General features: G+C 48.4%; 4 protein-coding genes across 4 annotated transcripts; 2 read left to right on the forward strand and 2 right to left on the reverse strand.

The window, feature by feature from the left end:
• Positions 1–2660: 2660 nt before the first annotated feature.
• Positions 2661–3074, reverse strand: DFJ58DRAFT_625890 (uncharacterized protein; the record flags this gene model as incomplete). The annotated part of the gene is made up of 2 exons (XM_041381110.1): positions 2661–2909; positions 2967–3074. Coding segments are annotated over 2 exons (357 nt in total), but the record flags the coding sequence as incomplete, so codon positions are not given.
• Positions 3075–3577: 503 nt separating this feature from the next.
• Positions 3578–4928, forward strand: DFJ58DRAFT_799248 (ClpP crotonase). The gene is made up of 4 exons (XM_041390736.1): positions 3578–3871; positions 3926–3961; positions 4013–4567; positions 4629–4928. Exons 1-4 carry the CDS (start codon positions 3598–3600, stop codon positions 4676–4678), a joined length of 915 nt encoding a protein of 304 aa, XP_041241428.1. The 5' UTR covers positions 3578–3597; the 3' UTR covers positions 4679–4928.
• An 11096-nt stretch (positions 4929–16024) lies between these two features.
• On the reverse strand, positions 16025–16947 carry DFJ58DRAFT_843494 (uncharacterized protein; the record flags this gene model as incomplete). Its single annotated transcript, XM_041392982.1, has 3 exons — positions 16025–16030; positions 16060–16337; positions 16449–16947. The coding sequence occupies 3 exons, from the start codon at positions 16945–16947 to the stop codon at positions 16025–16027; spliced, it is 783 nt and encodes a 260-aa protein (XP_041241429.1).
• Positions 16948–17387: 440 nt separating this feature from the next.
• On the forward strand, positions 17388–18633 carry DFJ58DRAFT_730549 (uncharacterized protein; the record flags this gene model as incomplete). Its single annotated transcript, XM_041385914.1, has 3 exons — positions 17388–17944; positions 18026–18087; positions 18137–18633. 3 exons carry the CDS (start codon positions 17388–17390, stop codon positions 18631–18633), a joined length of 1116 nt encoding a protein of 371 aa, XP_041241430.1.
• Positions 18634–21472: the final 2839 nt, after the last annotated feature.

Below are 21472 nucleotides of genomic sequence, written 5' to 3' on the forward strand. Positions count from 1 at the left end.
ACGTGTAAATCAAACTGTCCATCATGAATCATATACTAACAAGCGGTGAGTTTAACCTGGTTCTGACCACCTCTAATAATGTTTCCACCGCGGAAATAACGTTCTCAGGCTCCGAGTACTTTCTCAGGACATCTAGCACCCAGTCTATTCGCTCGTCAAGCATCTCGAGTGTAATTCTGTCCAGCGGGATATATTCAAGCGTCAACTCCGCAAGGTCTGGTAAGATTTCCACACAATCATCGTTGCCTGAGAGATACACCCCAGGGAACGCATCCCATGCACCAGGGACGAGTGGAGATAATTTCGCCCTTGAGAACATATCATGAAGTGGAAGTTCCAAGGACTTTGAGACAGCCGTGATCCGCAGGAAAATACCGGAAAGGTAGAATGCGTGAGGGTTGCTGTCCGCGGCTTCGGCCATAAGACTGATGCACCTGTTTATGTGGTCGTCTAGGGAAAGGCGACTGCACCACACAGGATTCTTTACAAGGGCAAAGAGGAGTTTCAAGTAACATCCGTCACGTCCTTCATCGAACACGACACCATGACTACCTTCCACACTAGCATCTTCACTAGGAGAGATGGCGGTGAGGATGGCGGGGGAAAGCGCAAGTAGTTTCTCCCGTAAATTAGCATAGCCATCTGTATCTTCTATGGCGGCCAGCAGTGTTCTTCGCGTTTCGTATGTAGCACGCAAAGCAGCATAACGCAACCGGGCAGGCTGTTCCGGTCCCATAGACCACAAGAGGACTTCCAGATAAGCTGCTTCTTTCGCTCGACTTCCAAGACTCTTCATAGCACTAAGTGCCAGGAGTGCATCCGCAAGGGTATCCTCCACTTCATAACCCTCGAGCTCGCGCAGTTCGCAAACATAGTCAATGAGCCACTCAAATTCATGGGAAGAACGAGTGTCGTGCGCCCAGGTAAACTCCCCATACCAATATAGGAAGGAGTCGTCTGGCTTGTAGACGTTTCCAAGAGGGTCTTGAGGGATACGGATAGCTGTGTGCAGCGCAGCCCCTGCTTCGAACAGGCGTCTCTGCATATCTTCTGAGTCCTCGGTTTTATTGTCAGATATCGCTGAGCATTCGAGGAAGATTTCCTTGCAGCAAGCAAGGCCAGCTCGGAAAAACGAGCCGTCAAGGGGAATCGCGCCAGTCAGCTCAATAATGCGAAGGGCATGTGGGAGACATTTCTTGGCTCTGGAAGCGTAGTGTTGTGGGTGTGCTCCATCAACGCAGCCTTGTAGACAGGCTAGGAGTTTAGTGACAAGAACATCGATAGCAGCACTTTGGTCGTGGTCAGTTAGGCGATCTAACAGAATCAAAACAATTGCCATACCTTTTGTCCACCTTCACGAGCACCGTCTTGTCGGCATTCAGCCCGAGTAAGATGCCAGCAAGAAGTGTACAATTAGCGAGCACCTGAGCTGACGGAGCTTTGTTCGGTATTTTGGCCTCAAGGAGCATCGAGATGATGTTCAATGCTAGATCCTCCATCTGCGCGAGCTCGTCGATATCGTTATGGAGGAGGAAAACATATGGAAGGACTTGGGAGAGCCACAACAAGGTAGCATCAGACGCTGAAGAGAATGTTGGTGTATCCCGGAAGAAACGATAGGTGTAATCAGCTATCCACTTCTGCCCAAGATTGATCTTCAATGCATAATCAGCATCCAGGGATTCCCGGCTGAGGAGGTGCCAGAAGTGAAGATATCTAGGCTGAGAAGGGCATTGCGCAGCGGAATAATACTCCCCGTCCAGTCTAAGGTATTCCCTTCCACTGAGATGGACGAGGGCTGTTGCACAAGCTAATGCTCGTTCTTTTGCTGGTACTAACAGCCGGTCTTTGGTATCGAAACAGCTTCCAAGCCCGCGATGCAGGAGAGAAATTATACCGGAAACATCAAAATCGAATGGCCATTCAACTTCGGGGACCAGCTGGCAAGCTGCAATGAATACGTTGGGGTCTGTGGACGTTTCGAGCAACCATTTCACGGAAGGAGCATCCGAGAATGCGACGGAGACGGCTGGAAATTCGTACGACAAAGAAATTACGGGAAGGTATGACTCCGTTGCTTTAGAAGGAAGTTTGCCAAACTCGAGATCGCGGATAGCGGAATTGCGGGACTGCGCTGATAAATAGGATAGTAGAGCTCGGATGGCACGGAAACAAGAGCTGGTAACCGTTCGATGGAGAGCAGACAGCATGCTTCTAGCGCTAGCGAGTCCCGTAAGAAGCGACTTTCCGAGCGCCACGCCTAACCCAATGTATCGCGGAGCATATCGCAAATGGCATAGATCATAGAACTGAACTATGCGAATTCCTATGAGTTGCCAAGCAAGCCTGATGACGACAGACACAGGCGTTTGAAAGGGACAATCCGAGGACATGAGGGACGCGAAGACGGTAAATCCGTAAAGTGTAACGCCAAACAATGTGATACAGATGATGACACGAGCGATGGTCTGTTGTTGAGACCACATATTGATGCTGAGGGAGGCACCAAAAAGGAACAACGAAAGCTGCAACAACGCTGGAAATGACTGAACCACAGCATCAAAGTACCACGTCCTTAGTGCTTCCATCTTCTGTTGCCGTCTCCTTCCACGTTCCTCCATCGAACCATGACCGTGTCTGTTAGACTTGTAATAGCCCAACCACTGTTTGCCCAGTATGGCACCAAAGGCAGCAAAGAGGCTAAGTAAAAGACTGGCGTATGCTAGGCTTTGAGCCCAAACATTACTAGATGAGTATCCTGCTGGTTGCGGAAGCGTAATACTCTGGGGTGCTGAAGTACCATTTGCCGCGAGTAATATGAGTTGGGTCAGCAATGCGTTGGTGGTGTCTTCTGCATTAGGTTGTGACGCAATTATGAAGGAGGTGGTGACAGCTGAAAAGAGACCCGCCTGCGAGATTGCATTCAATGGGATGGTTCGCAAACTGTTCTAAGGAGGGAAACGCACGAAAGTAGGGATGATATCGATATCACCATTGTACCGCTCCAGGAACTCGCTGTCGACCTCCCCTGCTACCACCTCATATGTTTCCCAGAACTGTGATCGGATGTCCTTGTCCGCTTTCTCTAGTTCTGAGCGCTTAAGGATGTCAAGAATTTCGTTCTGCTTTTGGAGAAGACTGTATTGGGAAATATTCAGTTCGCAACGACTAACGTTCAATGGTCAACTGAGCTACTCACGAGCCAAGGACCTCCGATTGCTTATCGCATTCCATGACACCAGACGAGGTGCTCGTTCGGAGATAACCTGATTGACATCGCCAAGGCATCCAAGTCTAAAATTTCCACAGTAGTCAGGAACGACATCAGCACTGATTCAGCAGGAAGATAAGTATAAGTTGAAACTGTCACTGGGATCATCATGATTGTGTAAGAGTGCGTCGACGGCGTCAATCGCTACTGCTTGATGGACCGCGATTACAGCTATACATCTTAGTAGTAGATTCCCGGTGAAGTAGTACGTACTATGTGAACTTGAAAGCGCGCGGAACTCGGCCACTTTTAGTGACCCGGCCCGTCTGACGCCATATTCGGAAGATCGAGCTTCCCCACAGTGGTGTTGTTTCCTCTGGTCCACAATGTCGTTCGTCGCATTCTCCTGCTCAATATTCCACCATGTAAGCAGCAGCGCACGTTTCTTCTCCACTAGCTTGCGTGCCCAGCGCGAATACGCAAATGTCCTTGTCTCACGGCCCAGCCCAGGCGTGGCACTCATCACTCTGAACAGACCAAAGGCACTCAATGCACTCAATGCTGCACATTTTCAAGATATATCTGAAGCGATGAAGGAGGCTGATGAAGATGCCAGTGTGGGTGCTATGATTCTGACTGGGTCAGAACGCGCGTTTGCGGGTGTGTCTCTCAGTCAATTGGATCATGAACTCGACTAGATTTGTTTGTGCACAGCTGGTGCGGACATCAAGGAAATGAAAGACAAGTCTTGTGAGTATCTCTCCTGAGTCATTGAATACATTCGGATAAAGTTTCCCGAAGTCGCAGAAGCCTACACCACCAACTTCCTCGCTGATTGGGAGGTTATCACTAAACTTAAAAACCAGTTATTGCAGCCGTCAGCGGTTACGCCGTATGTTCTTAAACTCATTTGTCAGTTATTACGTTTTCATTCGGGTTATTTCCTTCAGCTTGGCGGTGGCTTGGAGCTTGCATTACAGGCTGATATTCTTCTTGCAGCGCCTTCAGCACAACTTGGACAGCCAGAAGTCAATCTCGGAGTCATCCCTGGTGGTGGGGGGACCCAACGTCTCGCTCGTCTCATTGGTAAATCGCGTGCTATGGAACTCGTCCTCACCGGGCGTATAATTGGTGCGGACGAGGCAGAACGCTGGGGCATCGTACGAGTTGTGCGAGAGGGCAGTGTCGTTGACGAGGCCGTAAAGGTGGCAAGCGATATTGCAAGCAAGGGACGTATCGCAGTGGGTGCAGGCAAGGAGGCTGTGAATGCAGCATTTGAAATGAGCCTCGCTGAGGGGCTGAGGTTTGAGAAACGGTTATTCCATGCCTTGTTTTCAACCAAGGATCAGAAGGAGGGTGGGTATATTTTCTGAGTTGTCTGACGAGGTTTTGCACTGATACCTTTTCACCTTGTCAGGCATGGCTGCTTTTGCTGAGAAACGCAAGGCAGAGTGGACGCACTCATAAGGGCGCTCTGTATATTATGAGGGAACCCCGCTCGTCAACACCCCCCGGGGGTGTTATCCTGTATTGACTCGCTTTAATTCCATCATCTAGGTCTGAGTTTTCGACATCAGAACCTAAATTTACATCACGAGACTATTACAAATGAGGTTAGGCAATGATATTCTGATTGTTGATTGATCGGCCTTAGCTTCAGCCATCTACATATCTCAGCGGTTTGTGTCTAGCCGCGCTAGCAATATGACGATTGTTGCAGGGTTTAATCGATAATCAATTGTAAAGCAGCCTGCACGACAAGGCAGTGGTCGTCTAATTTTGCAACGGCGGACTCGGGTAACTACGACATCTCTCCAATATCCTGACGTTCATCATTATGTGAACAGAAGTCACCCCTTTCACTAATAGGGTGCACATTCTTATGCTGCTGCACTATCAAAAACGTACCAAGGCGAGCAATCAATCGTAACGAGTGAACGAGCGAGACTCAAACCAACCTGCTCCGAGTCATATTCTAGTATCCTTTTATTGGAGAACAGGGCTAACTTCATCAAGAATACCAGCTATTCGTTAGAAATTGAATGTTACATCCGAGTCGGAGTGGGGCCTCGATATACATGTCTGTCAGTCAGTAAAATCACCATTCCTTTTCTATACATTTCACACTTGATTTAGGCTTCGTCTCAAACTTCTTCGACAATTGGCACTTTTCCTTTTCCTTTCGCTTCTAATATTCATCTAGCCCGATACTGAAGTGGGTGAATTCAAGGGAGGTTAGTCAAACCCTAACTATAAAAACCCTAACTGTACTAACTAACACTAACTAAACTGGGCTATCTGGTACTAGTTCTGTCCTCACGGATGTTATCGTGGAGTCAGGCTATGGCATCTATTGAGACCTGAAAGGTGACAAATAGCACCCAATCCAGTATTGCTGCAAGCTAATCTTCAACAGGGGTTTCCTTTGCACCGCTGAGAGCAATATCTTGCAGTTCGCTTGTCCAGAAGGGCCTGAAATAGAACACGGAAAAGCATTATTCACTCTACACACTCGGTTCCACATTCAAGTTGTATCTGAAATCTCCACAATAGAACATTTGCTGGAATTCGATCATCATTATCAAGGTCTGCAAGTGACGATTTCAGTAAGTGCGAAAAAAAAAGGCTGTGAAGAGATTCACTCCTCTCGGCACTTTCGCTAGTGTTGTCCATGTGCCATGCGGCTCAAATCAAGCTCTAGGCCTCCTCTAGATATCACTGATGCAGTCTCAGTGCTATAAAACAGGTGCTGAGAAGCGAGCGATAGCCAGAACAGGAGCCGGCGGTTTGGTCCCACTATCCAATCCAACCACTGTCACGATCCAGGAGAAAGGGAGTCGAACTGCGGTCATGGTGGGATGCCCTCTCCGTTAACTCAGCAGTGTCACACAGTGCATGGGCAGAGTTGAATGAGAAGCGAATGAAGTGATTGTTCTAAGTGTTGCTTGTCATGACAGTGGTGGCCTCGATGGGATGCGTAATGCGATGTTCATACGAGGATGCTGAATGATCTAACTTGGCGCACTGTTGCAATGGCTGCCTCGTCGCTGCATCCCACAGTCGAGCAGTGTTGTCCCATGGTCCAGCCACGATGCGAGCGCCATCCAACGAGAACGACACTGAGTGAACCCGACTACTTAGTGTTTCCCACAAAGGCTCACCGACTGACTGCTCCGTCGCGGCGTCACAGCCTGATGGTGGTGACGGAAGAACCGGTCACGATGTGAGTGCCATTCGGCGAGAACGAGACTGACAGTACATAATCAGTATACCACCGCAAGGACTGACCGAAGGACTGTTCCATCGCTGCATCCCACAGCCGGACAATATTATCGCACGAACCGATCACAATGTGAGTGCCATCCGGCGTTAATACAACTAGTATGCCCCCGCAAGGGCTCACCAACTGGCTGCCCCGTCACTGCCAGTGCATCCCACAGCTGGACAGTATTGTCGATAGAACCAGTCACGATGCGAGTATCATCCTGCGAGAACAAAACTGAGTTGACTAAACCAGTGTGTCCCTTGAGCACGGTCCGAGCAACTGGCAGCCAGTTCATACCAGTTCATATCACGGCCAGATGCCACACGAAGAGTATTCAGAAACCTCTCACAAAATGTTCTAGATAACGCAGAGTTGGTAGGCGAGAATGGCAGTGCTGATACATAAAGATGTGAAAAATGATGCCGCCGAAGACCTTGAATGAACCACTGCACGTCCCGTGCAGTCGGCGAGACATCTTTGGATGCGGAATGGCCCTGTGGTTGCACACGAGTACGATATCTGACACTCAGTAACCTATGCGCAAGTCAAGCTTTACAGACGAAAGATGCGAGGTTTATAATTGGCTATGGAGGAGAAACTCTCCAAATAATCTAAAGGATGTACTCATCATCTATCAATACAGTACTGCTTCAAGTCATTGTTGATATCAGAACAAGATCAACGATAGAACCGAAATACTCAAGGACATGCACCAATTGCTCTAGCAGCAGCAACACGAACGGTCACCTCCATGTTCCCCGGTGTCTACCTGCACTGCTGCTGGTTGCTGTTGCTGTTGTAAATGAGGGTCCGGTGAGGGAGGCCCATGATAGTTTTCATCACGTATCAAGGAGTCGTCGCTCCCAGGAGCACCCGCTGCAGCATTACGCTGTAGATTTATGCATGAGACACCCAAGATATAGCGATAAAAATCAACCGGTCGCACCTGTAGACCCTGCGCAAAAGGAACGTCGACAACGGGCGGCGTTGCATGATGGGGTGGCCGGGTGAATAGGTGTCGTAGATGAGTTTTGAAAGTAGTAGTAGCGGCGACTGGTGGTGAGGGAGTGGGTGGTACAAGTGGAGAGGCTGAACGAGCGGTTCTCGTCAGTGAGCCTGAGTCTTCTGAGGCGCCCAGGGCGCTGTTGAGGTCGTGGTCTCGAATTTTGAGAATACTGTAATGAACGATGTGAGAGAAAAGAAGAAGGATACGCAGTTGCACGCACTTGGTGCATTCCGTGGAAGAAATTTGGTTCTGCATCATAGCCATCCCGATCTTGCCCGGGAACCTCGCCTACGTGACGGTCAGTAGTGAAAGTGTTGAGGAAGGGAGTGCATACGCCAAGAATATGGTCATTGTGCGCAGCCAGAGCGCTGCATCGTTCCTTAAATTCTGAGTGAAATGAGGGTGAGTACAATAGTCTCGGGTGGCATTATTGAAGACTTGCCATTGGACCATTCGAAGCAGCTGGCCTTTGCAGATTCGTCAATGGCGTCCATCATGTATTGGTGTGCCTCGAGGGCCTCATCGGTTTTACCTGCAGAAAGGAATGCCTGGCACCGTTTCTGGTGTGTAGTGAGTAACAAGGACTTAATATCCCAGCCAAAGAGCTGGACAAAGCACTCAGTTATGAAAAGCATCATATATGCATCCCCTTGACGCACCGCGGTCAAGTCCTCGTATATCTCGTGGATGATTTTCGATGAGAAAGCCGTGGAGTTGACAGCAGCAGTGAAGTGCTCAGCAGCTTCGTCATGACGAGCACCATCCAAGGCTGTGGTTCCGAACTGAACGTGTAGATATGTCTAACATGAGAGTGATAAAGATCTGTGTTGATGATCGAGTGTGGCCGCATGATACTCACTTCCACGACACAACACCCGGGAGGATCAACATTCGGACGAGCAGCAGCCAGCTCTTTGATGAGCAGCATTGCTTCTTCGTGCTGATCTGCGTTGAAGAGTGCGATGGCCTGGAATATGGAATGAAGCAGGGAGTATGCAAGACAAGTTTGACCTACCTTGATCAAGAGAAGAAAATGGTTGGTTTCTGGATCTTGGTTAGTGAACATGGGATGCAACGTCGAATGCTATCCTTGCTTCACGGATGTGGCCTTTTCCGCAGAGGGCAATGCCTTTGGAGATGTAGCCTGTCAATGAAGGCCGAGTGCCGATGGACTATGTCACGAATGAAAGTTAGCCTTTTTGTAAGGGGGGTACAATGGGTCAGCACAACTGCATCATCAAGGGCGAGGTCCCAGGCGTGTCATAACGAATGAGCGATTGGCATATAAGGAAGCATAAGGGTTGACATCAGTGTGTATGTCTTGGGTGAGTAATTCTTCAGCGGTAGACGAGTCGCCGGCGATGCATGCATCACGGGCTGTCGTGATATCAAGGATCTGCATGAAGGGTGCTCGAATTGTGGTACATGAGTCAAGTATAGAAGTTCACCTTTGAATTAACGTCCTTTGGTACTGCCCACTCCGAGATCATGTTATCATAATCTCCGCTGAGGATGTGCTTGCCGTCCACAGAGAACGTGACACATGTCAGAATGGATGAGTGCTGGAAGATGGCAATGGTTCGTCGATCTGAGAGCCGCCAGAGACGGAGATGTTTGTCCTTAGATGCGGAAGCGACGAGGGTGCCAGCGAGATGAGTGACAATGGCGTAGATATGGTCAGTATGGCCTTCGCAGGGATGACCGACCTGCTGCCAGGTCAATGGATCGCACTCTCGTATGGCGCCTTTATCGTCTGCTGAAAGAAGGCGTGTGCCATTAGGCGTCCACGCGAGTGAGAAGGTGATTGATTCGTGACCCTTGAAAGACACGACGCGTTCCCTCGTGCCGGGATTATGAATTTCGATATTCTCGTCTGTTGCGATGGCAAGAAGTTCAGGGCCAGAAGGCGAATATCGAACACAGCGGACCCAATCACCACACTCGATTAGCTCTCCTTGCACCTGCCATGTTTTGACTCCCCTTGGTGCACCAAAACTTTATCGTTTTGTCCTTTGAACCGGTGGCCAGCACCGTACCATCTGGAGAAAAGTCCGCCGAGTAGATTCGATCGGAGTTGGCTTTGATGGGTTGGGCGAGGAATCCCCCAGTTTCACCGTACCAGGCGATGACCTCTCCGCTCCAATCACCGCTTGCTATTATTTGACCATCTCGTGATACCGCCAATGCCTGCACCTCATTGCGATGCCCCTCCATCTTCTTTAACACAACACCCGTTTTCAAGTCCCAAAGACGAAGCGTCTTGTCGTACGAGGTTGTAACTATTCGTCGCTTATCGGGGATAACTGCGACTGCGCTTACACCCTCCTCATGATCTTCAAAAGTTCGGAGGGGTGTGTTGCTTTGAATGAGCTGCGACATTGTACTGGAGGTTGATGGTATTGAGTACGGGCGTCTTTCTCTAAGCTGCAGAGGTGCGTGTATTATACTGCTTCACCACGCTAACCTACCTCGTTTCCATAGACGCTCAAGACACGACTCCGAGGTAGTTCGCCTTGAAACCACCATCACCGTTCCAGCAAGCATGCTCCCTACGAGTCATAGCCGCCTTCCTCGACTGCATTGTGTACATGCATCCGACTTATGTCTCCACAGCTTCCGGGATATATCACCTCCCATCCAATGGCGATAGTGCAATTGCTACTTCCCGGCCCTCAGATTTGGCTGAAGCTATCTATTCTACATAGATTGCCGCATGAATATCATTGTTTCTCGTGTCGAGCAGTTTCTCCAACACTTCATCATGTAACTTGTCCGAGCGCACATAGCTCATTGCAATATCATCTCCTCATCTCGTCGATTCCCAAGATTTATTTGTGCACCAGATGCAACCAAATTTCTCTCTTCTCGTGTCTCAAATTCGCTCCTAATGGAGGAGTTTCCATCTTTAAATACGCGTTTTATCCAAATCATGATTTTCAAAGGTGTCATTGCAGTGTTCAGGAATGTTATGTTATCGATCACGGAATACATGGACCCAATCCTCGGCCCTACCGAGACATCAAGTGAGTTTCACAACCTTCAAGTCCAAGGTCTCGCGATCCCTCACCTTACGACTCGCTGTAGACCAGTATAAAGAATCTACAAATCATGTCTATCGTGCGTCGTAACTCTTGATGCCCGTGCTCTCCAAGGTCTGAAAGGACAAAAGGACAAAAATGACAAGGTTAATCATTTTCACTGATAATTGTATTTTCGCAGTGTTTACTAGCAGCACCTTGACACCGTCTCAGCGGATTTCGCCATCTTTCTTGGCCCGACCTCTCACCTACGTACATGGACTACACCGGGCTTAGTAACAGCGCAGAAGAGCTCTCACACAGAATACCTGTCCCTCTTTGATGCGCGTCGTTCCCAACAGAGTGGATGTTCCAGGAAGACGACAGTACGTGGCTGGCTGTTCTGTTGGGGGGGTTGCGGATGTGGGCGAGTACACCTGTTCCTAATGACTGGATACATAGCCCGCGTTCTATTCGTCGAAGATGTTCCTTAGGTCCTCATCTGATATTCAACGACATTCCGATGGCTATCGTACTTACCGGTCCGACACGATGTGAGTGCACGCTTTTCATTGTACGGTCAGACTGTTTATAATGGTGAGAAACACTACATTTCGACAGACTACTGACTCAGAGCGCATAGCAAACATGCATAATTGCCTTTCTGCTCGAACACACAGCTTTTCATTGCGGATGGAGGCCTTGACCTAGCCGTTGAAGTGGACCTTCGATCAAACAACACCCCTTGATGGGAGCTGGGATTCTCGACACGACAATTTTTGACGGGTGCGTGATGACATAGCGACGTAGCACTGCTCCCTTCAGCTCAGATGTGAGGTTGGATGCGCGGGAGTGGGTTCTTGCTATAACTGATGATATATAGGTTGTGACTCACGATACTTGCGAACAAGCTCACGCGGGGCTGCGTTCGAGCTGTTTACATTTGAAAATGGTCTGGGAAACGGACATTCTTATGAGAAGTTCGGCGTGGCAGAGTCAAGGAAATGATATCAATACGTGCGTCCTGCAAGTAACTGCTAGGATGTAGATATAAGATATCGAAAATCACAGAGTCCCTCGGCTGCCCTCGAGAGCACACGATACGACCATGTAATGCATGCAATGATCGATATAGATGATACTCCACGAAACCCGTTCACACTGTGAGGCAGATCATATTGTAGTGGGCAAAGAGCCAAGATCAACGAAGAACGAGAGATTCATATTAGTTAGCTTGCTTGACATTGTAAAAATTAATAGTTATCCCATCTATGCGTTGCTTATAGTTCTTCGAGGTAATAACCAAGCAATCAGATCTATTGTCTGCCCAATATATCTGATCTGTACAAATAGTAACGACGGAGTCTTTGTAGCTATTTGGGCTCAAACCCGAAGGGTTTGCGACCCGAAACATCGTTTCGAACCTGTGGAGAGTCCAGGATGAGCCGTGATTCCCAAATCGAAGGAGCCCAGGCCATCAGAAAATTCACACATTCCTTATTTTGCCCTTAAACAGACTTATTCACACTTAACCACCTTGTTGAAAGTGGATCTACTTGTCTGAAATTTCAACTTGAATGTATTAAGAAAAAAAATGTTGAGATGTATTAATGGACATATTTTATTATGTTCCACATTAAAAAAATATCAGATATGCCAGGTGAATGATGTGAGAGAGACAAAACAAGTTTTGAGATAAGTGAGATAAGCTGATTAAGGATGTTAAGGAATGTGTGAATTTACTGATGGCCAGCGACGCATTAGGCGCAGTGTGGACTCCCACTTCAAAAAGGAGAAGGGCGACACAATGACATACCTTGTCAATATACTGGGGGCATGGTGTACCGTGTGAAGGGTTCTAGAGCGGGAGAACCTTGCAAATACGGCGCTAGTATCAAGGCGTGTTTACGCAGGTAGCTCGTGAAGGCTTCACTCAACCACCTCCCCATGGACTTGACTACATCGAAGGGAATACCATGCAGTAGGTACTCCAATGTCCCTCCGATACTTAATCCATGTCCTTTCAAGTTCCCCAAGCTGGCTCTCTTGATTATCCTGCTGACTCGTTTCCAGAATTCTGTCTGAGTTAAAGGTCTCATCCCTTTCGCGTGTTTCCAGGCGAAAAGGTGAGCATTCTGTCCCGGATTGTTGACTGCGAAGTGATTAAGCATGGCAGCCTTTGGGTCGGTAAGATTGTCTTGTCTCGCCCAGAATACACTCTGGCCGATGTTCGAGGTTTTGGTTCGCGGAATAAAAATCTTGGTGACTAGAAAATCATGATGATCTTTGATGTCGATTTGCACGTTGGATCGTTTGACGTGCTTATCGATGTCAAAGGCATTCAGAGCCCTAACGGTGAGTTTGCCTAGACGACACAATGCGTAGAACGTGATCGTTAGGCATGCATAAACTGCCGCGTCAAGTGGCTTCGATAGATCGAGATGGGACCGAATTTGAAGGATTAGACTTGTTGAAAAAGGTTCGCGTTTCATGCGTTTGGATGTTTCGGGAGTGCATTCTAACGCTCCGTCCAAGGATGCTTTCAACTCGTCTTGTTGAACCTCCCATGGCTGGCCGTGCAATGTATGCCATGCCTTGATCGCATATACGTAGTTCGCCAGCGTCTTCCCCGAGTATGAGCCCGCACAACTCGACACGAAGTTCAACATCATGCATGTGTCAACAGGGCATCGTTGTTCCTCTGGAATGGCCCTTTCATCACAGAAAACATGAAAGACCAGCAACCCTGCTCCATAGCATTCCCTGGTGCTCGCGGCCCATGACATGTTCATTACTGTGAGTACCCTCTGCAGGTCCTCATCAGTAATCGCTAATGACCTTCCTTCTACCGTTTCTGCTAGTCTTGACTTCAACGGGAACCATTGTTTTAGTCGATCCCGAGCCAAACAGTGCGGTCTCAGGCGAGACGACACGGGCACTAGGCCTTGCTTGTATGGCTGAGGTATGGCCGGTTGTTCTATGGGGAGTGTGGCCTTGAAGCGGGTGTTATTAACAGTCCCACTGTTGAAGTTTGTGGATGGGGTATAGTGTGTCTGCGGTGACATGTCTCTCTGTGCTGGGATGGTTATCTGAATGGCTGTCAGCAGCTCTCCTGCCGATGCTTGGGTGGGTTCCTCCTGTATCGTAGTCTGCTGGGTTAGTGGAGATGACGAAGGGATCAATGATGAATGGTTGAAGCGCGGTTGGGATGGGGAGGGTCGGGAGTAGGAACTTTGTACTGCCGTAGACCCCTCTGGATGGTGCGTCTGCTGGATTGGCTTTGCTTGTGACGTAGGTGGGGTGAAAAGAGTAAGGCTCTGAGGAATCGTCGATAAGAGAGAAAATCCATCTGAATACTGAGTTGACTGCCGAGTTCCTGCTACAGCCATTTCTCCAGCCTTCGATAACTCCTTGATTATCTCTGTAGACCCTGAAGTGACGCTCTGTTCCTTCCTCTTGAATGAGGTGTTGGACGAGGAGTTCGAATCCAACTGCCTCCGCCCATCCAATGTCTTTTTCCCCGTCGAGCTTTTGCCATCCTTTGCGCAGCCTCCATGCTCTCCATCTATCTCCAATAATGATAGCAATTCCAACACCGGAACTCGCATCTGAGAAGGCTGCTGGGTCATGTAATGATAGAGGACTGGGTATCGTACGACCGACGAAAGGCTTTTGGAGCAAGTCACTCCACCAGTCGAGGTCTGCTTCAAGTCTCTTAACCGGTCGTCGTGGGAGAAAAGGCTTAACTGCCGCGAGGCGTAGCATGGCCTCCAAGGACATAAGATACGCCCGTCCTTTTAGGACGACGAGCGTGGCATGCAATAGCTTACCATACAGCTGTTGGACATCAATGAGGACGTGCGCGACGCGCTCTCTCCATACTCTGATAGCCTGGAGATACTTGTTTTTCTTCTCGTCAGCCAGGAAGACTTCATTCTGGGCAAGATCCCACATAAGACCAATGTATGGGTTGAGGTGGGCAAAAATCTTATCCTTAAGTATCTCCCATGGGATGTCGAGGTCGTCAGAGACCTCATCAATTTCCGCCATGTTGTAAGAGAACCGGGCATCTTCATCTGACCTGGGCGACGCCCCTGATAAGTCTTGAATGGGAAAACGGCAGTCTTCATCGAATTCCTCCAGTGTTCCATCATCAAACACATGTCCGCCAAACCATATCCTTCCTCTATCTTGATGCTGGCCCCTTCTAGTGATTTCTTGATGCCATTGTCGTCTCCTTTCGTTGTATGACACGATGTGTTCTTTAAGTATTCGAATAAATAGATGGTCATCGACCCATCTTGAGGCTGGTCCGATTCCTTTCGAACGGAATAAGTCCAGACCGGCATCGGCCAGGTTTCCGTAAGCTCCTGCCGACAGCCATAATCCGAAGCACATGCATGTATCAATGCAGAACAGGTCATCCGAGACCCGCACAACTGACCCTGGCCATTGAGACTTGTGAATAGGCACTGTACGGTATGCTTCTGAGACGTCCCTGATGGCAAATTGAGATCCTGGCGGTAGGCGGCTGATTGTGAGAGCGAGTATGTGAAAGGTACCCCAAGTGCTAGGGAAATTGTCTGGATCAATGTAGGAATTGATTGACGCATTAGGGAACTTCGTTGAAGTAAGATGGGGAAAAGAATAGTTCTGAATGACACGATAACATCCAGGCCGACCCGGTTTAGGAATAATTGAAAAGGGGGAGGATTGAAAAGGACCGATGAGATCTTCGACTTCGTTAGCTTTGAGTGGACTGATGTATCTTCCTTTCTCAAGCTCAGTTTGTACAATGGATTGAAACTCTTGTTGATATGTAACAATAGACTCTTTGTTAGGTGGCGCTTGCGTGCGTTTAATATTAGGGATATCAAGGTGGAAACCATGACGGAGTCCTTCTGGTACATGCGAGTATCTGTCATAAAGTCCGGCTGAAACAAGTCCAACTTCCCAAGCCTTTGGGTCGTAAGGTGTGAGTGCCTTAAGCCTTCTGCACTCGAGGGCAAGTTTGAGCTCCGTGAGAGGATATGCCACAACCGGAGCAAAAGTGCCTCCGGTCATGAGTGGTCTCGGCGCAACCGCTGAGTCGTTGCCAGTCGCTGCAGACGGGCTTGCCGTCCCGCATGGTGAGGACTCTGCCGATGCGCGAGCAAATGGTGTCGCCCGCATCGTCCCAAGTCCGAGTGGCCTTGCACTTGATGATCTTGTGCGGGTTTCGCCCGAGGCAGACAGCACAAGCTGAGAGGACACCTCTGCTTGTGCTGGCCCGAAAATCCTGTCTCGCCCTTTTCCCTTTGCTGGTATGCTCAGGTGAAGCTGATCGCTTACGCGTGTCTTTGGAATTGCGCTGCTTGTTCCACGCGTTATCACGTTGGTCGGACTGCGTTTGAGCAGCGTGGCATGTGGCGTGTGGCATGGGGCGTGTGGCATAGCGTGTGTGGCATGAGGCATGTTATGTGTGGCATGTGGCAAGGCGTCAAAACGATACAACAAGAAAGAGTTATTAAAACCGAGTGATTAGCTCAAGCCTATGTTTCATTGATTGAATAAGACTGACCTTGTAGTTCCTAGCGTTGTCTCTCTTGTCGTGTTCATCCCAGTAAACCCTCTCTCTTGTCTCTTGTAGAACTTTCTTGTTGATGATAGATAGGTCGTAGGGACCCACAGACGTCTTTACCGCGACATGCCAACGTCTGCGTTGCTCTGCCTGGTAGGCCAGCAGGGCCTTCTGCCCTATCGGGTTCCGCATGGACCGATACTCGTGAACCTGGATGTTCCTCCAGAACTTGGCCATCATTCTGACCCTGTCCTCTGGCCAGTCTGCTTTGCCCATTGCTGTCAGCATGCGAGGTCAGGCTTGGCAGAATTCCTCAAATGGTAAGTCTTCATCGTTAATGACGGCGTGAGCGCTGCGAGTGGACGCCGCTGAGACCCATGCTGACGAACTGTCTGCCAGAGTGGACATGATCATGGCGTCATCGTCCACTGTTTTCTTTAGATTGGCTTCATCCAGGCCGTCATTAGTGAAATACCATATTTCAACATACTCTCCTTTTTCTATTTTCCTAAGCGCGTAGGAGCATGGTGTGGTAGCTGGGTCATCCAGTATTCCTGTATTGAGAATTGGCGTGAACTTGTGCTTATTCTTCTTCCTATCTTCCTTGCGAGCGGCCTCTTCTTCTTGAATTCGCGCTTGTTCGATTCTCTCTTGCTCCTCCTCTTCAAGTTGTTCGCGGTGAGCGCGCTCTTCTCTATCTTCTGCTACTTGGCATTGCCAGGCTACCTTGTCTACATTGTTATTCGCCTCCCAGATGTTCTTGAGTAGTTGTATTGCCTGTTCTTCAGTAACCTCATCACTGATGAGTTGAGCTCGAGTATCGGCAAAACCATCCGACGCGTAGTCTGGACAAACATTGAAGTTGGGATTGTTACGCATCCTCGGCATGACGACTGAAGTAAGTGTAGATGATGCGACGAAACGAGAGTGTAGTCTATCAGTAGAGGACTTGCAAGTACTACGTGGTAGTACAAAGCAAGAAGGGTGAGAAACTCGAAAAAGCTATGCTGCCGCGTAGACCTCATTCTATGTACGTTCTCGTGCCTCGAACTTTACTTAGAATATAATCTATGGGGATAGCCAAATACAATATTCACATTCACCTTGCCCCGCAGACACCACCTCGACCTCTCCAGGCTCCAGCAGTACTACTTAGTGGCTGCAGAGCCAGACCTAGCCAGACTCCGAGACTCGCACACAGCTGGTGCCGGAAGTTGCCGAAGCATTAGTGTCATTCAGAGTCGCTTCCTGAAAATTCAGTAAGTGCTCTAACACAGCCCAATGCACGGCATCCATGCGGCAATTTTCATGCGGAGTTTTAAGTACCCATGCCTGCCCTTCGCCCTCGTGTACGGTGGTCTGAACAACTGCGAAGGCTAACTACCACCCCCGTATCACCCATGAGCAATCCACAGAGGACCACACAAGGCAGAACGAGAGGCCAAATGAGAGGGACGAGAGGGACTAGGGGAGGAACAAGAGGAGGAAGTACTGATTCAGCCAATGTCACAAATACTGCCCCTGTCAATATTCCTCCTGCCACTACCAGTGCTACTGCAGCTGGCCCAACTACTACTACCAGTGTTCCAATTCCTCCATCGAAATTCATCATCAAATGGGAAAGTGGGCAGATAGATTGCACATTCCCCCTAGTCGCTTATCTTGTAGCTCATCGTGCGGACTCTCACATACTTTTCAGTGACAACAAAAAGAAGAATCAATCCATGCAGGATGACAATGGTGGCGCACAACCTTCCAGCAAGGACAAGGGTCGCATACATGCCATCATTGTGCAGGAGGTCTTTGCTAAAGATGAGCACTATAGCACTCACTATAAGGTGTGTCCCCAGAAGTTTGCAGTTGCAGTTGCAAACCGTCTTACATTGTGAGTGTTTTTTTCTCTCCTTCACCTCTTATGTTCTAATGTGCCTAGTCTTAAAAGCAAATATCGAACACAATAATCAAGATTTACCCAGACTGGCAGTGGAGTTGACCCCACTGATCCACAGGCGGCAGCCAATCTACGTGGTATGTTTATTTCTTTGATAAATCACAGCCCATGCTGATTAGTTTATAGAGGATGTACTAAGACATCTCCCGACCTATGATGACCTCAATGAGTTATGGCACACCATCCCGTCATATGCCCCAAAGGCTTTCTCATCTGATCCTCAAGTTGATCACTCTAGCTGCCTTCTGTCTATCGTACACACGAAAAGTGCTCCTGCTTCTATATCTTCTGCCATTAGTCACCTGGGTCCAGATGGTGGTGATGCCAATGAATTGGATGGCAACCACTCCCAGGATCTCCCTCCGCCCAGTACTGAACAACCACCATCAATTGCGGACAATGATGATCAATTCAATTATGACATGCTGGATGATGGTGCAGTGGATGAAGAGGCAAACACTAGTGGCGGTGAGATGAATGCTGATGATGACAAAGACTATGACATGGCAGGACACGAGACTGGAATTTCTATGATAGTCGTGTTGAGAAGCGTCCATGCCCATTCTCCCCTTCACCACCTCCTGAATCTACTATTTTGCCTACGATGTCACCCCACACTCTAGTGGCCAACTCATGAGCATCATTTGCTACCCATGCGAGCTGTGCCATTGAGCGCACATCTCTTTCCAAGCACCGCAGGCCGCCACCTTCTGCCGCTTCCTCTACCATAAGTTCGTCAGCACAGTCCTCATCTGGATCTGTTCCCTCACATTCGCCAACAACCAACACGTCCTTCTCTACCAAAGCAAAGAGCATCAAACGTGTGCGGTCTGATATTGCCAGTGTTCATGACAAGGTGCAATTGCTTGCACAGGGGGTGGTAGCTGAGCACTATAGTGCGAAAGCTGAACAGAAGATGCTCAAGCTTCAGATTCATGAAAAGGAATGGGACCAAATGTACTCTCTCAGCAAACATTTGATTGAATAGTCGAGCTCTTCACTTGAGCATCAGTGAATACTAGAATCAAAGAACGCTGATATTTGTCTTGAACAAGCAAAGGCTCAAACATTCGCATCTGAGATGGAGCTCCTTCGCCTCAAGCTTCAGCTAGGGGAGCAACAACTCCAGCTCCAGAATCAGCAGTGCAATTAGTGTCATTGTTCCTGGATATTACTAAATCTTCATCGCATCTGTTTTGATTGTACTTGTCTTTGTTATTGGCCACCATTGTTGATTGCTGTGTGCCTGCCCTTGTTTGTGCATTGCGCATTTGTCTTGATCATCAGGTATTGTTGTTGTTGTTTTGTGATACTAGCATGCCCATGATTGCCTTATGTCCTCTACTACGTCCTTAATTCGTTATGCCCTTTGTTGTTCGCGTGCTAATACAAATTTTGATGTGATACCTACTAGTCTCTGCACACTGCATCAACACTGTAAGGGCTATCAAGTAAGAGATCCATAAGTTCGATCCGATGCCAGTTGACCTGGAGTGCCATTAACAGGGTTATCGCCTATACCATCCTGCCCTGCAGCCGCAAACCTTGCCCCTTCTCGACAAGCCCACTCAACCGTGTCTTCGCTCTCATACTGTTCCTTGAATCAAACAACCATATTGTGGAGTATAAGGCAGCATAGAATCCAATAACTCAAATAGTGAAGGTCCTTTTCCGCAGTGATAGGGTGACAAAGCTCCCTGAAGAGACTGAAAACATCCTTTAAGAGCTGCAAATGTGTGCTCAACATGAATGCGAACCTGAACTACCTTAAATTAACGCAAAATTTCAGCACATTCAGAGCACATACATGGGAAAGGTGAAAATTAAATGTTCATTGGTTGTGCATCAATGCTCCGTTCCGCGGTTTCTTGAACGGTGGAACACACCATGTCTTGACTGGATACACGCCATCCGCCCATACCCAGTGGTCATCGTCAAGAACTTGTTGTGCTGATCTAGCAGTGCCACCATCACATGGTTTGTGCAGTTGGTGATGGATCTGACACCAATCCCCGCCCATTGGGCAATATCTTGATTCAAAGCTGCGCTCCCATAGTGCCCCACACAATTTAAGAAGACAGCAAGTTGTAGGGCGATGGGGAGCTGACGGTTGTTCGAATTGTTTTGAAAAATTGCGTGTCCACTGATTTGATCCAAGATGGCATCAAAAACATCAGGGTTGATGCGCAGTTCCTGGCGAAATAAATCAGGGTGATCCTCAGCAAAGTAAGTTAAGAGTTGGATCTGAGGAGCTCATGGAATAGGGCGATTTGGTCAATTGAAAACTTTAGAAGCTCTAACCTTGTCGCGAAGAGCAGAGATTGCGCCAAGGAGGCGACCATACCGTGCAATGACATCACTGGAGTCGCTGGAGTGGCCGCTGCCACTACTGTCAGAAAAATAGGGGGAGACTGGGGAGACTGGGCTCATGAGGATATCAGAGTCGGAGTCGGAGTCAGAGTGATCTTGCATAACATGATCGCACATGGCTGTAACTACCTCTAGAGTAGCAGTATCGATATCTTGGAGAAGCCGTTTGTGAATCGGTTGATGAGGGGGCATGTTGTAGTTGCAGCAGCGCGGAGTTTGAATTCATCTCTTGCATGTTGAGTGCAACATCAAGCTCCACATACACTATGACACTTTCAAAGCTTCAAAAACACACCTATAATTTTTCCTCTCATACAGAACTTGAAGAAGATACAGCAAATGTAGATCACTGTGCGGTGTATACCAACACAGAGATAGCGAATGTGCCACTGGCAAGTACTCAAATTTCCATCACTTTCTGATGTATTCAAGTGCCCTCCATGCCCACAGCCTGAGAGTACAATGAAAACAACTCTCCCAGTTGCTACGGAGTCCAAATCCATTCATGGTGACTTGGAAGCACCTTACTCATCTGAGTCTGACCCCGAAGCCAACGATAACGAGCCCCATGTGAACCTACTATCATCTGATCGCAAAGTTGATCATGCACTCCACCTTCTGTCAATCATAAAACATGGTGCCCCCACTGCAGTACAAGTCACTCCTCTTAGGTGGTGCTGCTGACCAGATTTATTCACTTAGGCATCTTGCCCTCGCACTTATACTTCACCCCATCATGCTGGAAGCCACTCTCACACTCATACTTCACCTGTCACAACCCTTTTAACGAATTAACGCAGGGGCAGAGACTAGGACTCAAACAAAGGTTATCGAACAAAGAAAAGATAATGAGCAGGGACATCTTAGGATTGCTAGCAATGAGCTAATACAAAAGAGGTTTGAACTGGAGAACTACTGACTACAATGAGCTACCTATATACATATATTGAAGCGGAGACTGAATCTGAATCTGAACTAACTAGCCAATCATTAAATAGGAAAGGGAATCGTACGATGTTCTAAATATAACTACACTATGATGTCATGGAACGTGTGATGGCTGTGCAAGGGTTCTCGAAGGTTCTAGAGTCA

This window comes from Suillus subalutaceus (genome assembly GCF_016647625.1).
Source record: "Suillus subalutaceus strain FC151 chromosome Unknown DFJ58scaffold_90, whole genome shotgun sequence".
Taxonomy (NCBI): domain Eukaryota; kingdom Fungi; phylum Basidiomycota; class Agaricomycetes; order Boletales; family Suillaceae; genus Suillus; species Suillus subalutaceus.